The sequence below is a fragment of the Lactuca sativa genome, chromosome 2 (genome assembly GCF_002870075.4).
Source record: "Lactuca sativa cultivar Salinas chromosome 2, Lsat_Salinas_v11, whole genome shotgun sequence".
NCBI lineage: Eukaryota > Viridiplantae > Streptophyta > Magnoliopsida > Asterales > Asteraceae > Lactuca > Lactuca sativa.
This window is the reverse complement of record NC_056624.2, coordinates 175,968,182-175,990,328: the sequence shown is the minus strand read 5'-3', so window position 1 is coordinate 175,990,328 and position 22,147 is coordinate 175,968,182. Positions and strand designations below refer to the sequence as shown.

At 33.7% G+C, this 22,147-nt stretch overlaps 1 protein-coding gene across 1 annotated transcript; it reads right to left on the bottom strand.

Moving 5' to 3' along the window:
- Nucleotides 1-14,166: 14,166 nt before the first annotated feature.
- Nucleotides 14,167-20,249, bottom strand: LOC111902762 (suppressor of RPS4-RLD 1). Its single transcript, XM_023898571.3, has 24 exons — nucleotides 19,958-20,249; nucleotides 19,725-19,834; nucleotides 18,523-19,094; nucleotides 18,386-18,430; nucleotides 18,118-18,219; nucleotides 17,936-18,016; nucleotides 17,767-17,833; nucleotides 17,581-17,681; nucleotides 17,371-17,478; nucleotides 17,217-17,287; nucleotides 17,059-17,115; nucleotides 16,854-16,962; nucleotides 16,691-16,771; nucleotides 16,524-16,610; nucleotides 16,258-16,452; nucleotides 15,848-16,155; nucleotides 15,669-15,755; nucleotides 15,504-15,603; nucleotides 15,328-15,419; nucleotides 15,210-15,248; nucleotides 15,042-15,132; nucleotides 14,857-14,954; nucleotides 14,487-14,780; nucleotides 14,167-14,389 (listed from the first exon to the last, which is right to left on the bottom strand). The coding sequence occupies exons 1-23, from the start codon at nucleotides 20,077-20,079 to the stop codon at nucleotides 14,492-14,494; spliced, it is 3,012 nt and encodes a 1,003-aa protein (XP_023754339.1). The 5' UTR covers nucleotides 20,080-20,249; the 3' UTR covers nucleotides 14,167-14,389; nucleotides 14,487-14,491.
- Between the last annotated feature and the right edge of the window lie 1,898 nt (nucleotides 20,250-22,147).

Sequence of the window (22,147 nt, the reverse complement as noted above, 5' to 3'; positions counted from 1 at the left end):
GAGATGACAGGTATAAGTAGCCGTTAGTGTTGAACTTGTGTGGGACCCACGCCACGTATACATACAAATTATCATTAGCTAATTGAAGACTGTAATACACTTATTGGTGGGACCAGTTTTTGTTTCCCATGTGAAATTGGATTAGGTTTTTCTTTCGTAATTCGCACAAACTTGATGTTTAAAAAAAATAATATACCAGTAAAAATTTATGTTGTTTTTAAGAAAAAATTATTATATTTTATAAAGTGAATAACATAATAATCGACATTTACCCTGTTTGGTAATTAGATCGAAAAGTAGTTATCCGATAAATGATAAATGATAAATGATAAATCCAAGTTGTTTTGAGCGTCTGTAAGCTGGCACCGACAATTTGAGTACCCGTTGGGAATGTGGCTGTGATTGTGGTATAATTGCAAGGGTAGTAAAGTAAATTGCACGAAGAACCTTTAAGTTGGGATTAATTTGCAAATTAGACCTTTTAAATTTAGACTTGTTTTAAAAAAAGGGTAATTACTAATCTATCCAAATTAGAGAAGTAATTAACTATTTTTAGCCAAAAATTAGGAATTGTCCCAAAATAACTCACGAAACCGTAGGTATTCTGTTTCGCAAAAATTACTATTGTTTCGTGTTTTGTATAAAAAAATCATTTTGAAGATATAAAATCTAAGGTTTTTTAAAATTTATGGTTTTCTTTCTATAAACTACAGTTTCTCAAACTGTAGGCTACAGTTTCGTATGAAAACTACAGTGTACAAGTTTATAATACACAGATTTTGCATTATGAACTTGTACACCATAGGCTTCGTATAAACCTACGGTTTTATATTTTTTTCGGTATTTTTCAAAAGAAATGTTATCCCCATATACAAAACTACTCCTAATCAACAATATGGTAAAATTTTGATTAAAAATGGGCGTACCTTTTTGTTCTTCGGATGCTTCATTGAGAGAAAATAGTAGATAACGGAAGAAAAAATGAGGAAAAAATAACATAATCTTAAAAAAAGACATTATATATTATGTTTCAATGGGTCACAAAACAGTAGACGAGCCACGAAAGAGTAGCTCTTTGCGACGAAAGAAAAGTTTTCTCACGTTGACCGTAGTCAACCCTAATCAATTTACTGTTTCATGGGCTGGTTTTGACTAATGTGTTTTTTTTTTGCTGATTTTGGATAAGTAATTAGTGTTTTGGCTGATTAGTATCTTCCTCTTTTAAAAACAGGTTTTTTAATTGAACCAGAATGTTGATTCGGTTCTGTTTCAACTTTCAACCACCAGTTTAACCAGTTTCATTATGTATTTTTTATTTTCATACATACATGTATATAAAATGAAGAATTTAACATCCATAAAAATAAATCTTTATCATAATGAACAATATTATAAAATCATAAACATAACAGTTTAAAATATTGGTTTCCAAGTTGAAAAGATCAATGTCGGACCAATTTATGGTTTTAGTCAAAGTCTTGTCCGGTAGTGGTGTGTGTTGTTAGTCTTAGGTAGTGTTTGTTTTTTGTCTGTAAATCTACATGGTCTCTTCTGTCTGCGCTGCGCAAACATTAGCTTTCGCAGACTGTTTGTTTTTTTTGAAGACTGCAGACCTAAAAATGTATGCGCGTCCTCTTTTTGGCGCAAATGTGGACCAGAGTCTTCTAACATCTTCTAGCTTAAAAAAATATATATCTTTATTTTTTTAAAGTTTTTTTTTTTTAATTTATATTTTTCCAACTTTATTAATGATAAACAATTTCAAAAAAAAATTACAAAACTTAAAAAAAAAAACGTTCAACGATACAAACATGATATTTTTGATAAATTTATAAATAAAGATTTGTTACAGTAATAGTCATTGAAGTTGTTTATATAAATATGAAAAAAAAAATCATAATATATTCTTATATTTTTTTGCCAAATTTTATAAAACATTATTTAATACAGTGTCATCAATTTCTCAAGAAAATATTTATGGTACGTTTTTAATGGATTTAATTGAAAAAATTGAAGTTTATTTCCATCCATTTATGTATCAAATTCTTTGATTACTAATTATAATGTTTAGTTATAACTTTGCAACCAAAGTTGTTGGTTTTTATCAAATATATACGTTAATTCATATCATTTTTATTTTTATTTTTATTTTTTATACAATAATACATAAAAGTTTATCTAGATTCGTTAATTATTTATAACAAAGTCAAAAATATTAAAAAATCACTTTGAAGTTTAAAAAAATCAGTTTATTTAGATTTCAGTTTATTTTAGTAGCCCGCAGATGTTAAAAAAATAAACAGTCTTTTTTTTTCAGACTGCAGACGTTTGGTCCACCTCTTCTACTGCAGAGGTCTATAGATATGGTCCGCAGACTGCAGACATTTTGACTCAGAAAAAACAAACAACACCTTAGAGTTGGAGTAGAAGCGCACAATTCATATCCCGATTCTCAGATATTCGAATAAATTTAAATAAAATTATTTTTTTGGTTATATAATATCCGTACCCGTACATGGTAAATTCTTTCACGAGATACGAATTAGATACCTAAAAATTGAAGCAATTTTTTTTTTTTTTCAGATTTTGTTTTGTTCCAAATATTTATCAAAAAAAAATCTATCATTTAAATCTAAAATCTGTAACAATACAGATTGAGAGATTAGATCCATCAGATTATTCGAAGACAAAATTCAATTATATCCGAACCAACTAAGAGAATTGATTCGATTAAAATCCTGATTTTGTGCACTTCTAGATCCAAGATGCTCCATTTTATTCGTTTTATAAGCAAAAATGTTTGAAAAACGTATAATAATAATTTTAACAATAGTGTGCATTAGGTGTTATGTCTTGATCCATGGCGGCGTGGCGCCTCTAGGCCCTCTACCACCGTTTAGCGGGTCCTGGCGGTGGAAATACTTGTCATGTGATACACTCTCCACCCTTCCTCATGGATGATATATGCAAAATGGTGACAAACAAAGATGAAACCATGCCTTTTAGTATACATATGTTTTTTTTTCTTTCTTTTTTCTTTTTTTTTACATATATATTTTGTAACAAAAGCAATATTTGATAAATATGGTAAAAATCAGATTTACTTTTAATGTTGCTTGAACAAAAGTATGAATTATAAAGATAATTTTAAATTTTTAATGGTCTAATCTTTTATGAAAACAAACATATATCAATTGACAATTCAATGCTAAACGTTGTTAAGGGAATAAACAAATGTGACTTGAAAATACAATCGGTTTAAAATAATGTTATGAATTATATTTACAAGTTATAATAGTTTTATTAGGCTATAGAGAGTGGTCATCACCAACCCACTGAAAAAGTGTTGTCACATCTGCGCCACGTCATCTTCACTACAAACCCACTAGACATAGGAAATGGTTATCACTTATCACTCCATAATTTTTATGATTAAATTAAAAACAAACATAATTTAAAACATAATAAAATATTTTGTATTAATTGAAACCACATTACAATAATTAAAAAAAAACATAGAAAATTAAACAAAAAAATAAACATAAAAACACATAGAAAATTAAAACTAAAATACTAAAAAAAACATAAAAATAACATAGAAAATTAAACCAAAATTACTAAAAAGCATAAAAAACATATAATCTAGTTGCGATATTTGTCAAGAACTTATTATTCAATTTTTTAAAACGCCCTTAAATTTTCGGCTCGAGATTCGGTTGTTGCACTATGTTTATAATTTGAAGACCGGTGAGTGCCACTTTTCACTGACAAGCTTCCTCCGTTGATTCAAAAATAAAATCCAAAAAATTTAGAGTTTTGTCTATTTTCCCCGCTAGTACGTCCTCGTTGGTTGATTTTTCGCTTGAAGACACTCCCTTTCTCGCTTTGTTCATTCCCGGTGGTCGACGAAGTAGGACGTCCGGTGGACCCTCACCCTCGGCGGCGTCGAACTCATGATTGAGGTCGAGGTTAACATCAATGTCTGACTCGGACGTTCTCGGCCTTTTGTTGGAGCCGGTGGTAGATATCGAATGCGTCGTATCCGGATTAAGGACCTATTTTGGACCATTGCGACAAATTTCCCACGCTTTTTGGCTGGCAAATGGTTTACCATTGTTAGTAATTTTGAATTGGTACAACGCGATTGATAAAATGTTGAAATCGTTGCTGCCATTTTTATGCATATTTTTAAGATTGTCAAATACGCCGTTAAATTTGGTGCAAGTCGTTCAAAGGTTACACCATTTTGCATTGATTGAGTCGTAAGTTCGGCTCATTTGTCTTCCTAATAACGTGTGGAAGTGGTCTAAAACATGATTCCAAAAGCTTTGAACTGTTTGCATGTTGCCGACATCCTCGTCTTGTGATATGAAAATCCAAACTTTAGCTAAAGTTTCCTCATCCTCCTCGATCCATTGCGCACTTTTCTTTTTCCTTGAATCTTTTGATTTTATTTTTGCCTTCTACGACTTGATTGTTTTTCTTCAACTCGTTCATCGTCGTCATAGTTGAGGTTTATAGGTTGAGATTGAGATAATGGAACTTGAGGTGGTTGTGAAGTTTGTTGATGTTGGGAAGTCTGGGGTTGAAATTGCGGAGAAGGTTGTTGTTGAAAGGTTTGAAATTGAGGTTGACTGAGTCGTGGTGGTGGTTGTTGTTGGTAATAGTGTGGGTGGTATGGAAGATTGGTGAATAGAGGTTGTTGTTGAATTGAAGATGTTATCAATTGCGTCTAGCTAAGATTTGCTAATGGATCATTTGGAGGGTTTGGGTAGGTGAGGTATTCTAGTTTGGATCCATAAAAATATGTGAGGAATAAGTATTTTTTGATGAATATGTGTGTTTGTGTTGAAAGGGTGTATGTATGTTTGAAATGAAAAATGAGTGTTACATATAGAGAAAGTTGTTAGTAATTGAATAATTTTTTTAAAATGTATAAATGGTCAAATGCTCAAAACGATCAAAAAAGAGAACAACCAATCAGATCAAGTGTCCCGGCCCGTCTCCATGTCGACGCCACAATCAAAGCACCGGGGATGGGGGCGGTGTCCATGCGTCTTGGGGGCTGACACGTCAACCTCCCACGTGTCTCCCACCTTTCATATCAGACAGCCTTACAAGCGAATCCATTGTCTTTTTCTTTTGTTTTTCATCCAACTTTTTTAAAATGAAAAAAATCATGTCAAACACATGTTAATTTTGTTCCCAAAAAAATCACACTGCTGTTCTCGTTCACATAAACATGTAATAAGAAATAAAAGATCTAATGTTTCTTATCAAATGAGATCAAATCTCTAGAAGGCTGTTCAAATGTCTCCTGACCAACATTTTTTGTCACATCGTTATTAATACACGTTGAATAATTTATTTGGTAAGACATACCATTCTTGACATTACTTTGACACAAGTAGTTATGGGGAAATGTTATAACTATTTGTTCCATTAGGATATTTATCTTTTTCAACCTAGTGTCATGTCACTCCTACATTAGTTTTTCTTCTCTTCATTTTTTTTAATTTTTCTCTATCCGCAAGGCATACACATAAAAAATTATCTTTCTCATTCAAAAAAATACAAAAATGTTCCCTATGATTTTTCATTTTATATGGCTAAGATCCAAACGTTTGAAAAGTTATAGATTTGGTGTAACACCATGAATTTTCAAACAAATTTTTTCATTTTAAAAATCACTTATTCTCATAACATAGTTCACAAAACCCCAAATGACAATATTTTCAAAAGTACATATTCAGAAAATGTTTTAAACATAATCCAGGATCCACAAAATATAACTCTGTCTCATGTGTACAATCAAGTCGGCGCCTTCCCGTGATCCTGAGAAGTACCTGAAACACATAACACATAACACGGTAAGCACGAAACTTAGTGAGTTCCCCAAAATACCACACACATCTCATTAGCCTCTCATGGCTATATTAAAATAAGACCATCTTGTCAATGTGTCTCAGTGGAACCCTCCGATCCCACAACTCAGGTGGACCCTCCGGTCCTAACTCAGTAAACTCAGAATAATACACATCATAAATCACAAAGACATAATGCAAGATATCACAATACTCAATATAAACACATAAGACCCTCCGGTCACACAAAAAGTTACCACTCTAGGTAAGTATAGTGAGAAGACTCACCTCGTAAGCAAGCAAGGAACTAAATACCCCTCGAACAGTCTAAACCCCGCCTACATGTAATAAGCATCTCTAATTAAAACTTAAAGATCATAACTCTAAATAAACTCATGTTAGTCCCTCTTTAACTCTTGGGATGGGTAAAAGACCATTTTACCCCTCCATGACCTCCATCCCTCAAGTTTGACCAAACCCTAAAGTCAACAGAACTCAACACTCGAGTCAACAGTCCATGTTAACCCAACTCGTCGAGTGCATCTATGCAAATTGTCGAGTCCCTTTTGTTCCTCAGAACCCTCATGAAGGTCCAACTTAACTCGCCGAGTTGACCCGTCAACCCACCGAGTTACAGTGTGTTCAGACTCATCGGGACAAACTTCAACCAACTCGTTGAGTCAGCTCATCGACTCGCCGAGTCCCTTAAATTGAATTCTCATTCAGACGTTTTAAGGCAGAACTGATACCCCATACTCCGGATCTATCTTCCTAAGGCTCGAATGTCACGTAAAGCTGCAAGCTTTACGTGCATGCATGGTATATTAGGCTCATAATGCCAATACAAACTCCAACAAGGGCTAGATATACAAGAGCTTGCCTCCAACTCAATAAAGCTCTAGTCTTTGGACTCACAAGGCTCCTTACAGTCCAGATCTGAGGTTTCAACCTCAAGCCACGCTCAAATGACTTAATGACACAAGATGGGTGAGAAAAAACCCTAAAAACTCCCTAAACCAAGATCTCATAAGGAAATGATCAACTTCGCATCTTTTTACCTCCAACTGAAGCAAATCTCTGAGGAATCTCTGGATCCAAAAGCCTCCTCTTGATCCAAGCTTGATGTTCTCCACTTTTCCTCCAAAAGATCACAAAAATGCCCAAGATTAACTATCGTCTCTCTCTTAGCTCACTCTAGGCGATTAGGGTTTCACATAGGGGAGTTGGGTGGTTGGTAAGGTGGAAAAGAGGGCTTAAGGCCCTTTAAATAGGACACAAACCCGGGGATTTGTGGTATTATATATATATATATATATATATATATATATATATATATATATATATAATACCTGAGAGACGGGACGTTACATTTGGTTGTTTTCAACAAGTTTTGTTGTGTTTTTGGTCCCTTTACAACGAAACTACAATGACCATTTTCACATATCTTCTTTTTAATTTTCTTGAATTATTATATATTAAAAAATATTATTTTATAAGATTATTAATTTCTTTTAGAGTAAATTACTGAAATCGTCCCTGTGGTTTGGTCAAAATTGCACATTTGGTCCCTAACTTTTTTTTTCACTCGGATCGTCCCTTTTGTTTGATTTTGTTGCGTTTTTCGTCCCTATGGTTTGGTAAAAATTGCATGTTTGGTCCCTAACTTTATGTATGTAACAGACGAAAAATGCAACAAAATCAAACCACAGGGACGAAAAACGCAACAAAATCAAATCATAGGGACGATCCGAGTGCAAAAAAAAAAGTTAGGGACCAAACGTGCAATTTTGACCAAACCACAGGGACGATTTCAGTAATTTACTCTTTCTTTTAATTAAAAATTTTTTAATTTATTCATTATTGGATTATTTTATATGAATAAATGTTATTTTTAATGTATAATATTTATATATTAATAAATAATACCTTTTTGGGTTATTAATTTATTTTAGTTAATTTTTTTATTAAAGTAATTCTTTTTTATTAGATTACTATATATTAAAAAATATTATGTTTAATGTATAATATTTATATCCTAATAAACATTAATTTATTGTATTATTAATTTTTTTTGTTAAGTTTTTTTAATTTTTTTTTTTGGAATAATTCTTTTTTATTCTATTATTACTTTAATTTATTATTTTCTTAATATAATAAATACTATTTTGTTGGGTTATTAGATTATTAGTTTATTTTTAATGTATACTAATAATTCTTTTTAATTTAATTAGTTTCACCACAAAGTCGTCAGAATAAGCAAAAGTGTTGCCTCTCATCATCAAATATCATCAGGGTCACCACAAAACATCTTCATCAGAGGTCGGACAAAAACTCACAAACTTTTTCCAACCAACGATGACGATAGTCACCTGCGATAACACCACTACCATCACCCGATCACTACCACCATTTTTAATGTTTATAGGAGTTTGTTGCATATTGTGTGTGATATGGAGGATTCCATCGGATTGTAAGGAGGTTGTCGTAAGTGGCTACCAGTGATGTTCCGTGGAAAAAGTTAGTAGGATTTACGTCGAACATTTGATGAAAGTGTTTAACAGTGATCCGGACGATTTCCGTTGATGAGAGACGGCGTTTTTGCGTATTCCGACAACTTTTTTGGTGGAACTAATAAAATTAAAAAGAATCAATATCATACAATAAAAATAAATTAACAATACAGTAAATAATATTTATTATATAAAGAAAATAATAAATTAAAAGCAATATTCCAATACAAAAGAATTAAAATTTTTAACTAAAATAAACTAATAATCTGATAATTTATTATTTATTAGGATATAAATATTATAAATTAAAAATATTATTTATAAATCCAATAAAAAAGAGTTACTCCAATAAATAAAATTAACTAAAATAAATTAATAATTCAATATAATAATATTTATTCATATATAATAATCCAATTAAAATAACCGATAACACAGAAATTAAAAAAAAAATAAAATAAATTAATAATCTAATAAGACAATATTTATTAATATATAAATAATATGTACTAAAAATAATATTTATTAATTTATAATAATTTAATAAAAATAAAAAGAAGATATGTAGAAATGGTCCTTGTAGTTTGGTTGCAGAAATGGTCATTGAGGGTAAAATAGTAATTTTAAAAAAGTTAATAGCCAAGATGTTAAAATTAACGGATGATGGTGTAACACCCTGAATTCAGAAAGTCAAGAAAGGAAAGAAAAACCCCAAGTCAAGAGGTCTACTCGTCGAGCCCAGGGAGGAACTCGACGAGTAGGAGTGAGTCTCGTGTCGCGGATTAAGTGGCTGACTTGGCGAGTCGGGGGACTGACTCGACGAGTCTGGTCTGGGTTAGGAAATCCTAATTTCGGGACTTGGTGTCCTATTTAAACATCTCATTCTCATTTCCTCATCCTCCTGGATGCTCTCTCAAGACCAGATCGAAACCTTAGTGCCTTCCATGAGTTTGTGAGACATTGTGAGCATTTTTGAATGTTGAGAAGCTTGAAGAAGAAGGTGAAGCATTGGGGATATAAGAAGAGATTAGTAGATCTAGAAACCTCTTGCATTCTCCCCATTTTCTGGTAAGAAAGCTTCCACCTTGATCATTATGCATGTAGATCTCTTCTTTGTCACTTTTAGGGGTTTTTGGTCCAATAACCCTAGCATGAGAGGAATGGACGTCCCAAGGGCTTGTGTTTTCAGATCTAGCACCACTGAAGGCTGTTATGACATAAAGGTGTAAGCTTTATGCCATAGGAACCCCCCATGCATGCTGTTAACCCCCATTTTGACCCTTCAAGCTCAAATGTTTCATGCAAGCACGTAAAGTTTATGACTTTACGTGTTATATCTGCCTTAGGAACACAGATCTACCTTTTGGTTAAGTTTTGCACATCAGGAATCGACTTATGGGCTTGGTCATTTGTAGACTCGACGAGTCAGTTTTGGGACTCGGCGAGTCATGGGTTAATTCCCCAAATCAGTTCGGGGTTCAAAGGAACCCAGTTGAGTTTAGAAGAGATTAGATGAGTCCAGAGGAGCAACTCAACGTATTAGGACATAACCATGGCCTAGAAACCATGGGACTCGACGAATGGAAGAACACACTCGGCGAGTCCAAGACAATCTCCCAAACCATGAAGATAGACTCGACGAGTTGTTCATACAACTCGGTGAGTCATAGATTGGACATGTTCATATGATGAAGATAGACTCGACGAGTTATTTATACAACTCGGTGAGTCAGTTAAAGGTTGTCCTGATATCATGAATAAAGGAGAACCCGTCGAGTTCTTGCTAAACTCGGCGAGCAAAATCGGGTTAAGGACAAATGAAGGACTAAGGGACTCGACGAGTTGGCGGGCTAACTCGGCGAGTCAGGTCAACTGGAAGTTGACTTTGACCAAGATGTTGACTCTAGCCAGGGGTAAAATGGTCATTTTACCCTGACAATAGTTATCAGTGTTTTGATTAAGTGTCATTATGGAAATTATATTCGGGGAGTCGTCGGAGCAGCAGTCAGACATTTCCCGCTCAGTATTTCAGCAGTCAGCTACGCGATGTGAGTTTCCTTCCGATAGGAGCGGGTCTACGGCCACAATGCCGACCCGTTTAGATGATAGTAGTTTCGGACTTGGGTCCGATGCCGGGGTAGTCCCGAGAAGTAGTTTGTATGCTTGATGTTTCTATGATTCATGCATGTATATGTGATTATGTTATATGTTACGATCATGTTTATGTTATGTTCAGTTTAATCCGGACTTTGGTCTGATGTAGCGGGCAAGGCCCTAGTTATTCCGGACTTCGATCCGATGCAGGGGAGAAGTCCTAGTTAGTCTAGACTTTGGTCCGATGCAGCAGGCAAGGCCCTAGTTATTCCGGACTTTGGTCCGATGCAGGGGGCGAGGCCCTAGTTAGTCTGTACTTCGGTCCGATGCAACGGGCAAGGCCCTAGTTATTCCGAACATCGGTCTGATGCAAGGGGTGATGCCCTAGTTAGTCCGGACTCCGGTCCGATGCAGCGGACAAGGCCCTAGTTATTTCGGACTTCGGTCCAATGCAGTGGGCGAGGCCCTAGTTAGTCCGGACTTCGGTCTGATGTAGTGGGCAAGGCCTAGTATTTGCTTTATATATTATTGTATGGTATGTGGTAGTTTGGGGGAGCTCACTAAGCTTCGTGTTTACAATTTGCAGTTTTGGTTTCAGGTACTTTCACTAGCAAAGGGAAGGGCTTGGGATGATCGCATGACACACACCACAGTCTTCAGCTTGGGAGTTTTACTCTGATATTTTGATATGACATTTGACATGAGATTTGATATGTGATAGATATTATGAGATTTTGGAACACATAATTTATGATTTTATACTTTGGTAATGAAATGATGGTTTTAATGATGTTTTAAAAACGAAATTTTTTTGTTGTATTTTGGGATGTTTCAGTTGGACCAAAACCACAACAAAAGATGTTGAAAATAATCAAATCTACAATTTTACAAAGGTTTGGACATTAGCCCCATAAAATAAAAAACCATATGGATCATTTTTGCAATTTTGTCTTCTCATTCCTTCTATTTCTTATAATTTTTCTCATCCACAACACATCAAAAAACTCATTTATCTCATTTCTCGTGATTCATTCATTCTCACTCAATTTTTTTAATAAATTTCTCACTCAATTTTTTTAATAAATACAAACTAATTAAAAACATATAAACTTACAAAATATTAAAAACATACAAAACTAATTCACAAACTAATTAAAAACATAATAGCATATTTACATACAAGTTTTAATGCATAATGTAAAACGAACCAATTGTTGGGCTAAAAATGTTTGAGTGGTTTAGTTAACAAGCATGTTCACCTTTTTTTTAACCTGCTGATTGACGAAATTGTTAAGTAAGAGGCACCTTTGGTTCCCCATCCAATATTTTTTTTTTGAACGGCTAAAATTTTATAAAAAGCAACTAGTAAGGAGCTAGAAAAAAAAAACAGTTATATAGAAATTAAAGGGTTCTTTAACCACTGAGACCAAGACATAAAAAACTTTCGATTCCTAGGAGCTAGAGAAAACCACAAAAAATAATAATCTACCATCATATCAAAAATTAGCTCGTTCCCTTTGCCATTATTCCCAAATAGCACATGGTTTCTATACTTACAGAGAACCTTTATTGTGTACTTCAAAATCTGAAAATATAATAGAGCATCTACGACAAGGGCTTTTTTTTGGAATGAGGAAATTATTAAAAACTAGCAAGATGTTAGTAAAAAAAATTACAAAATCATACAAATTAGAGTTGAATTCTTCGACCTATAAAAAACAGTTCAAAGACCCATTTTATGCCTATTGGAAATCCAAAAAGATAGAATACTCGATTAGCTCATCAAACAACCAATATTTCCTCCGCTTCACCTTTCTAAAAATGAAAGAATTTTGGGACTTCCACAACGCCAACTACAAGTAATTACCAACTTCATCAAAAGCTTTTCTTTGTAACACATACAAGTGCAAACTATCAGCCCAAACAATCAAGGACTCAAGTGTAAGGATATTAGACAATGCCACCCCCCACCTTGCAATATGGGACCAAAACCCCAAAAATGAAGACAAAATACATGGTAAATGCACGTACAAATCAAGCCGATTTGAGGTCTACGACAAAAGCAAATATGAGACCCTTCAAAATACCAAAAATTATAATCAATAAAAGTATAGTAATGTTTAACAATTGTATTAGAATAATATATATGTATAACTGAAATTGAGCTTATAGGATCTCATTCCAATCTTCCAAACATCTCTTCAACGTTTTTACTCCTTGTTTCCAAGAACATGTCTCGCCACGTTAGAGGAGTTTTAGAATCGTGATCACACAAACTTACTAGATTTTGTACCCATGCACCTAGCGCCAAATCAAGCTTTCAAACAAATTAAGCAACCTAATCCGCCCATATCATATTCATGGTATATCTCCCATAACGCATCTGCGGTTTTGGTATCTTTATTCTTTCTCAAAACTAACCATAACTTTGAAGCACCTTAAAACTTAAGAGATGAAAGAATAAAAAATAAGTGATTAAAATATTTCACTTACCATTATACTTGGACTCGTATACGAGATAACAGAGTCATAGACATCAAGAAATCAGTATTAAAGAAAATTATATTTCCCTTCCATTCATGATTCTACTACTACGTGTCATCAACTGTTGGGCCATGCCAACTTAAGATCTATAGATACTAGGGCTGTCAAATCGAGTTGTCATGTCATGTTTTTTTCTATAACAACACGACATGACAAGGTTTTGTGTAACATGTAAATGACACGACACAAAGTCGTGTTTTTCTTCACTAACACGAAAACGAACCAATTAAAACACGACACGAAAATATAAAATTACATAACCATTAGTTTATTTAATTCCTACTTAATCATATATAACACGAAAAAAAACCGATAAACACATGTTCAATCATGTCCATTGTGAACATGACACGATACAACATCGTGTTTTTTAAACTTGACACGAACACAGCACGAACACAAGTTCGAATTTTGATTTCGTCATGATTACATTTCGTGCCGTGTTATAAATTGACACCCCTAAACAATCCAATCTTTAGAGATAAAAATATTTTTAGAAAGACATTTTTGCGATGCATGTTGTATTCAAAAACAAGTTCATGCTTCTCGTTGAATAATTAAAAATCCATGTATTTGCTACTAGGGTGTTGGAATTTCCATATGGATGTTTTTGGTCCCTCGGCAGTCAAAGTTACAGAGAAAACTATTACTCCTTGGTGATAATATGATTAGTTCTACTGATGCTGACCATGATAGAGAATTTAATAATGAGTTTCACTTTTGTGCTTATTGTGATGAATACGGGGGGTATCCTATAACGCCCACAAAATTGAGATGAGATAGTTTTGTACCTTATGAGAATTATTAATCCTTTTAATTTAATTATCAAACGGTTATTAATGTCTGTAGGGTATCCCCGAAGTACAATTATTGTAAAATGGACAACATTCGGAAGGCCAAATACAATTTACATATGGGATACTACAGAAGCTAAGTCCTAATATTGTCTTAACACTTAGAAACAATGATAACAGTTATCATTACCCACATCCACAATTTTCACTTTCAATCCATTATCCATGTGAGATGGTTAAGTTTTCCCACTTTTTAAGTGCTTTTTTTTTCTGTCATGTGGGTTATTACTATTACAATTTTACAATATAACAGGTCAACGTGAACGAGTCTGGAGTAAACAAAAAAAGCTGCAACAAAAAGAAAAAAAAAATGTATAATTTATTTCTAGATAAAAAGAACACAAGCAGCATAAAATTTTGACACATGTTGATCCTAAAAACTAATTTGTATACACCCAATGGAGTAAACCGAAAGAAAATTTCCATTCCTAAAATACATGGATACATCATACAACAACTACAAACAAAGTAAAATACAAACTTAACCACCAACACTTGCGGAAATCTTGGATCAATTAATCACCTAAAAACGTTACGAAAACTTGAATTAAACATGTACATGGTATAGCACAGGGACCAAAGTTGTAAATTATTAGGAGACGAAGAAAAGTAGTTTTTACCTTTTTTAGGTGGAATATGAGCTAAGTGCTGCAACAACTGAACCAGTGGTCTCGAGAGTGGAGGATACATCAGGAATGTCTTTCCATGTGGGAGTGACCTTCAAAGATGGATACAACCAGATCTTGACAGATTCCATGAAAGAATTAGGGCTCAAACTCATAATCGCATCCCAATCCACTTGAACACCTTCCGGAATGTTCCCAGTGAACTCCATGTTAGCAGCCAGAAGCAACCCAAGCATCACTATAAAACCCACAACAGCAGACCCTCTTGAAAGTGGCATGAAGTTGTACCTACAATTACAATTATATTATTATAACATTTTATTTAATCATGAAATTATAAAACATTATTGGTAATTGGTATTACCAGTAATAAGTCATCCTTAGGATTGCTTCTCTCACATTTTCAAGGGTACCAAAGTCATTTGACCCGTATGTCTCGCCACAATACGCGTTACACAATACCTGTCCATTAAATGTTTTCTTTTAATGTCGATATTTATGTACATTGTGATTATATTTATTATATTTTAAAAAAAAAAAAATACTTACTTCCCAAGCTGATGTCATTTCGGCATCAAAATCTTCCCATCTAGCAGGTGTACATGGTGTTCTTATTGCAAAGTCAAATCCGCATTCCCCCCTGTGCCACATAAGCAACAATCCTGCTGACTCAGCTCATAATTCATAAACTGGTTTATAGGTAACAAAATTACTTACATTTTAACTAGAGTGATCCTTGTTCCTTCAAGTCGTTTCCTGAAAAGAGTAAAAGATGCAAGAGAATGAGAAACAAAATTAATAGAAATAAAAGTTAAATATGGTTCTTACTTCTTACCCCTCAAAAGCTGTACTGTTACACCAAGTAGCCAACCAGAAATCCTCACCAACAGCTTCATACAGATCAGAGCATGACTCGGCTTTCAAAATCTGAAATTTTGTTTTAAATCAAAAACCAAATAACAATAAATTAAATATCGTATGTTTGGTGATTTTTGTAACGTTAAAACTCACTTCTTTTAACTTCCCATTTTTTGTTAAATCAATCGCGACATCTGCCTTGCTAAACACATGCCCGTTTTCCTTCATGATTGCCTTTGCAACATCTAATGTTCTGAAAAAAAATAACAAACAGTTAGAAAAAAATGATTCTGAATAAAAGTTAAGATTACAGATTACCTTTGAAAATGTGGATAGTAGCGAGTCACTTTAGCTTGCCCGAGAATAAGAGGCGTGTGGGACCCAAATCCAGAATTAAACTCCTCACTTTGTTTAAAAAAAAAATGAAATCAGTATAAGTAGTAAAAATGTTTAAAGTGATAATTAGATAAACATGAATATAGGAAATATTCAAATACCTTAATTTATTAACCCACACAACGGGGTCACAGGGTTCAGATATTTGTCTCCATTTAACAGCTATTGAATAAAGATGAAGCCATGAGAAAACAGATTGACCTGTTGACTTTTCTTCCAAAGCAGTTGAAGTTGATGCTTCTGAGTTATTATTAGTGCTACAAGGAATAATGATTTTCTCTTTTCTTCTTGGTCGTTTTCCATTTTTGGATTTATTATTAGTAGAAAACCTCCATTCAGATTGCAATGAACGCCAAACTTTAGACACCTTTTGTGCAATCTCAATTGCAGCTAAGCCAGCCATACGATGCTGATTAATATATGACAAATAATTAATATCATAAAAATCAATATAAAGTATAAACCCTTTTATTTATATTTATAAATTTATAAATTATCAATTATAAATCACCTGGCGTTTATTAGGCAAGAAGCCTGGGCAATTATACTGGATTGTTTTGCCAATACGATCAGCAGCAAGGAGAAGTGCGATTTTTGGTTTATTAAAATTAAAGTCTTGTTTTTTCAACTTTGCTTTTCTTAAAGGGGGTTGTCTGTAAACTTTTTCACATACATTTTTCGGGTGTAATCTTTTGCACCAGTATTCCTGTAAAAATTAAAACTTTACTACATCTGTTTGATTAAATTGAAATATATTAAGCAAAAAAAAATGTTCACCTTAAATAAAGGGTCAATGTCGCCATCTATATCAAACCAGCAAAATTCGCTATTGATTTTTGCAGAAGTATATAAAGCAATTTCTTTCTGGTTGAGAATTTCATAGAATTGATTATTATTTAAGTCTTAATGATTATTGATTAATCAGTGAATGCAAGATGTGGAACCTGATAGAAGGCTAGGCATTGAAGGACAAATTTGTCCATTGAGTCTAGTTCTAGATCCAGAGCAGCATCATAATCCTTTACCTGTTAGATCACTCATATTGTCACAAACTCAAAAACTACATATGAAAAAAAATAAAATAAAATTATAAGGAGCATATCATACAGCTTCTTTGTATTCTCCAATAGCATGGTGACAAGAAGCCCGTAGATAGAGACACTCTATGTTTGAGCTCTCAATGGTAAGCCCAATTGATAAGTCTTTGATAGCATTTCTACAATAGTAGTTATACATGATTAGCAGATTAATATGTAGTTTTTTTTTTGCTTTTGTTTTTGTTTTTGTTTGTGTTTGTGTTTACTAAACACACCTGTGATCTCCCATAGCATGAAGTAGTAGCCCACGCAAGTGATATCCTTTAGCAAACCTATTATTCATGAAGATTATTAATTATTAGTGATGATAGTTTCTATAAAAAAGCAGGGATAATAATTTTAATTTTAATTTTATGACAGAATGAATGTTTACCTTGCATCAATTTGCAAGACATGTTGAAGGCAATCCAAAGCTTTTTTTGAATTAGCCAAGTCTTGATAAAGCTAATAAAAAATCACATGCCATTAAGCACATTTTTAAGCTACTTGAGCATTTTATTCTTATTGCTAAATGACACCCAACTAACCTGAGCTAAATGACCCCATGCTTCAAGAAACTTTTGATCAATTTGAATTGCTTTCATGTGTGCTTCCTCAGCCTTTTTGTGTTCACCAACTGATGACAATGCCATACCCTGTGTATGTATAACCAATCATGTGTTGTGAGTCTGTTTTTTTTTACTACAAAAAGCAAAATGTAAAAAGTAATGATTTTGAAATTGAAATGGCTAACTAACCAAGTATGTGTAAGCAGATTTGTTATCTTTATCAAGCTTTACACATGCAGACAGGTCCTCAGTGGCAGCATAGTAATCCTTCAGCTTAAAGTTGACAATTCCTGCATCAGTTTCAATGTTAAAAACTTTAAACAGATGGAAACTCTATTAAAAAAATTAACTATTGCAAGTCAAGCATTATCATACCCCTTTCATGCAATATATCAGCTGAGTCTGGCTCAAATTCTAAGGACTTGGTCAAATCTGCAATCGCCTGTACAAAAACCATATAAGGGAAAAAAAAAAAAAGGTGTTCGTTTTTTGTTATAAAAAAAATGTAGAATTGGAAACTGAATGAGTGAAAAGAGGCCCTGACCTCAGCAGATTCCCCTAGAGCAGCTCGAGCCTGCCCTCTCCTTTTCCATGCCTCACCAGCTGATGGATTTGATTGTATTGCCTAAAAAATAAAAAATAAAAAAAAAATGTAAGGGAAGGGGATAATTAAAGCAGCTCTAACCCTCATCACTTTTCAATACTAATGTTTAGGGTTTAGGGTACTTTTGTAAAATCAGCAATAGCTGAATCAAGTTCTCTTTTAAATGCATAGGCTGTTCCCCTTCCTATTAGTGCTTCAGGGTACGTAGGATCTTCTCTCAATATCTGCAATCAGATAAAAGAAAAGAAAAAAAAGAAAGAGATAAAGAGAAAAAACTAAATGTTATTAGATATAAGAGGAAGAAAATCATTGATGCATGTATGATGGATTTCCATGTTCACATAGGTATGAAAACTAAGTTATAGAAATTAAGTTCAAAAGAAGTTTAACCTGATCAAAGATAGATATGGCACGAGCATACTGCCCTTCATTCACCTACAAAAACAGAATGCTCACTTCATACTTGATCTTTTAAGAAGAATAATATAGAAAACAAATAAATAAATAAACATGGATATTTAAGAAACCTGAGCAATTCCACGTGACAGGCGGAAATCGACATTTATTGACTTGGCCTTTGAGATTCTAGTAACAGAGAACTTTTTATTCCGCTTAGCATCATTACTTTGTTCACTGTTCATGTCAGATTTATCATTATCACTCGATTTACTAGGAACTAATGAAATTTTAGTGCTCAGATCAGATTTTTTGCGAGTGTCACTTGTACTAGATCTTGCACCAAAGTCAACAGATATGTTGTAGGTCCCATTTTGTTGCTTTTCATGATTTCCATTAGAACTGACATGATTTTGCTTGCTTTCTATCTCCCTTGAATCCCCAATAGGTTCATAACCAATACTTGACATGGTATGATTATTAGAAGTTTCACTTGTTCTGACTGAATTGTTAGGCTCAGGTTTTGATACAGACCATTCAGATAACTGTTTAGCATCAGCCATACTCTGTTTTGCAGATGTTAAAAGCTCTTCCAGCTCGAGCAGTTGCTTTAAATCTGCAGACTGATGAATAGCATGTTCATAACCTTGTTCCCACACCATTACAGCATCATCTTTTCTTCCCAATGCAGAATATGCATGGCCTGTACAGGTTTTAGTTAGTGGTAATAAAATGGTGTCCTCCTTTATTATGTCCACCCATGGAAAACAACACGAATGGGACTAAAAGAATGAATGTAGAAAATCATATTGATTATATAGAGCTGCAACTCTAAAGTCTTGAATGGTATGCTAACCATGAAAGGCCAACACTTACCTAGAACTTAGAGTACAACAGCATAGTATTATGATATGAAATATATTGATTCATTGCTTTTTAACTTTCTGAATTTAATCATATGTGTTGAATTAAACATTTGTTTGATCATCTCACTAGAAAACAGAAACCATATATACCAAAGAATTCAAATTTGGTCACTAAAATAGTTATGTAGAGGCGCAACAAGTCATGGAGTCTAGAATAATCAACTAATCCTGGCCACTGGCCACTGGAATTCCACCTTTATCTACAAGTGACAACTTGTCAGATAAACTTAGGACAGATAAAATTTTAATAGAATTGATTGATGACAAGCTAAAAATATTAGATTTAAAAAACTAGGTTTCCAGAAATCGTTTGATTAGAAACACTGTGTAGGTTTGGTTGATTAACAAGGGGCAATGAATCCCAATGTCCATAACTGAAAAATGAAGTGGAGGGGAAAAAGAAAAACCTTTGAGGATATAAGCGTGAAGAAGAGTGGGATCAAGCTTAAGTGCCTTATCACAGTCCTTAATCACATGTTTGTGAAGCTCCAATTGACTATAACAGTACGCACGATTACTGGAAAAAAAAATTCAATCAATCAATCGACAACAACACATCATCAATTCCAAAACCAATCGAATCGTAAATTAACAGTTAATAAAAACAATAATAGAGTGTAATGGTATAGGAGGTACACACCAAATATCCTGAATAACGCATGATTGAGAAAGGAGAGAATCGAGAACGCGAATAGCCTTGGACCAGTCACGAGAAGTACAAAACTTAGCGAGTTCAGCTCTTTGAGCCAGCGTTGAAGCCATCGGCGGCGGAGATTAACAGATCGGAGTGTTGGAATTTGGTGATTTGCGTTCGGTGGTGTTGAGTGGGGGTTGGGGTGGGGTTAACAGGATAGAGTTGAAAACTCTGGGAACGGGGGGCGTTGAAGGAATCGAACGGTGAAGTGGAGAGAGAGTACACGTGGCGGAAGGAGGCGAGGGGTGAAATTGATTACTTTTTGTAGTGTTTGTTTGGTTCACATTTCACACTTCACACTTCACTTCCGCCGTCACGTTTCATCGACGTTAGTTTGGGTTCTGTCAAGATGCACGTGCTGCTGTCAAACGTCAAATGGATGCTATCAAAACCTACCTTCAAATCAAAGCAAAGCTAATATATGCCAATACAAAAAAGCTCGGTAAATCATCTTTGTTTATGTAAAAATAATGCAAAGTACAGGGTATATTTTTCAAAATTAAAATAAACTAAGGGGTGGAAAACGAATATATAAAACAAATCTACAAAAACCCTCTCTATTATATATAGGTGCTTAAGAAAACCCTTATATAATTTATTAATACATTTTAACCATTAATCTTTTAGAAACCACCTATATTATGTATTTTATCATGTAACCGGTCACCCATTCTCATTAGCCGACGTGGCTTACACAAGAATAGATCGGCCCCTTCTTCAAAAATTCAATAGATCATTGTGTAAAGAAAAAAGGGTTTTGATTTTGGGAAAAATGACTTATTAAGGTAACTAACTATTTCGGTTGTCTATATATAAGTAATGTTCTTTTTTTATACACATTAATTTGTTCTGTTTGTTCACATTTAGGTAATATGATCGGCTATCACATGTTTTTGCTTATATGGCATCCATCTGGCATATGACTTGAATACGTTGCACCTACATGGCATGGTGTATATATTGTCATCATTCGATTACACTATAACTGTGTCATACGATTCCACCCCTAATTCTAAACCCTAGATCGATTGACGATGGCTTCTTCTTCGTCGTCTTATTCTTCAAAACGACAAGATGAACTTCAAGATGATCATCCATGTGATTGCAGCTTACCATCTCGTGTGAAGATTTCAAGAACTCCTGACAACCCTAGAAGAAAATTTAGAGTTTGTCAAAACTCAATGGTAAATCAATATTGTTGAATATATTGCAACTTTCTTCTTCTTCTTCATCCTTCAATTTAACATTTTTTTTTTATTTTTGTTCAAGAATGGAAAAAGCCCAAGCTGTAAATTCTGACAATGGCTGGATGAGGATGAAGGGATGATAGATAGAAGAAGTTCTTACAGGAGGAAACCAGAAGAAAGCTACAATCTAACCTTGAAATTTTGCACTTTGGAGAATGAAATCAGCATATGTAGGATGAAGATCGAACAAGAAAACAACACCAATTTGGTTAATATACAAGAATTGGACAAAGTGAGGTGGAAGCTGTTTACTTACAAAGTGGCACTGATTTTGTTATATGTATTGTATGTGAAAATGTTGATTTGATGTATTAGGGTTGAATGATGTTCTTCATGATGTATAATGGTTGGATGATGTAGTTAATGAATGAAACTTGATTGGTATTAGAATGATATAGTCCACCTGTTCTTGTGTATGCTTATGTATGTAATTAAAACAACAAACTTGTGTTACATGTTTTTGCTTCTGATGTAATGAATGGAAGTTTTGTATTAGAATGAAATATAATTAAACACTGTAATTGTATATAATTAAACACTGGAATGGTATATAGTGACATATAGGAATGTAATATAATCAAACATGGGAATGTAATATAATCAAACATTGGAATGTAATTAAAGCAAACATTGGATTCCCAGGAAACATTGTTTACAAAAGATGTGTCATAAGTTAGTTTTAACACAGTTACACATGCAATACTGCCAAAAGGTACACACAAGATTCCAAAACACATATATGACTAGACAAAAGTCCAAAAGCTACACATATAACTAGACAAAAAATTCCCAGTCAATGATGTCAAATTCTATTCCAATTACATTGGATTTTCACCACTACTCCCTGTTTCCCTTCCCACTTCTTTCTTATCTGAATTTTCGTGATTCT

What these genes read in the sequence shown, in the direction of transcription:
- LOC111902762 (XM_023898571.3), bottom strand. Translation starts at nt 20,079, where the DNA reads ATGGCTTCAACGCTGGCTCAAAGAGCTGAACTCGCTAAGTTTTGTACT. An exon ending in TGTCACGTGGAATTGCTCAG is followed by an intron (nt 18,431 to 18,522) that starts GTTTCTTAAATA and finishes CTGTTTTTGTAG; the next exon opens with GTGAATGAAGGGCAGTATGC. An exon ending in GTGTGGGTTAATAAATTAAG is followed by an intron (nt 15,756 to 15,847) that starts GTATTTGAATAT and finishes TTTTAAACAAAG; the next exon opens with TGAGGAGTTTAATTCTGGAT.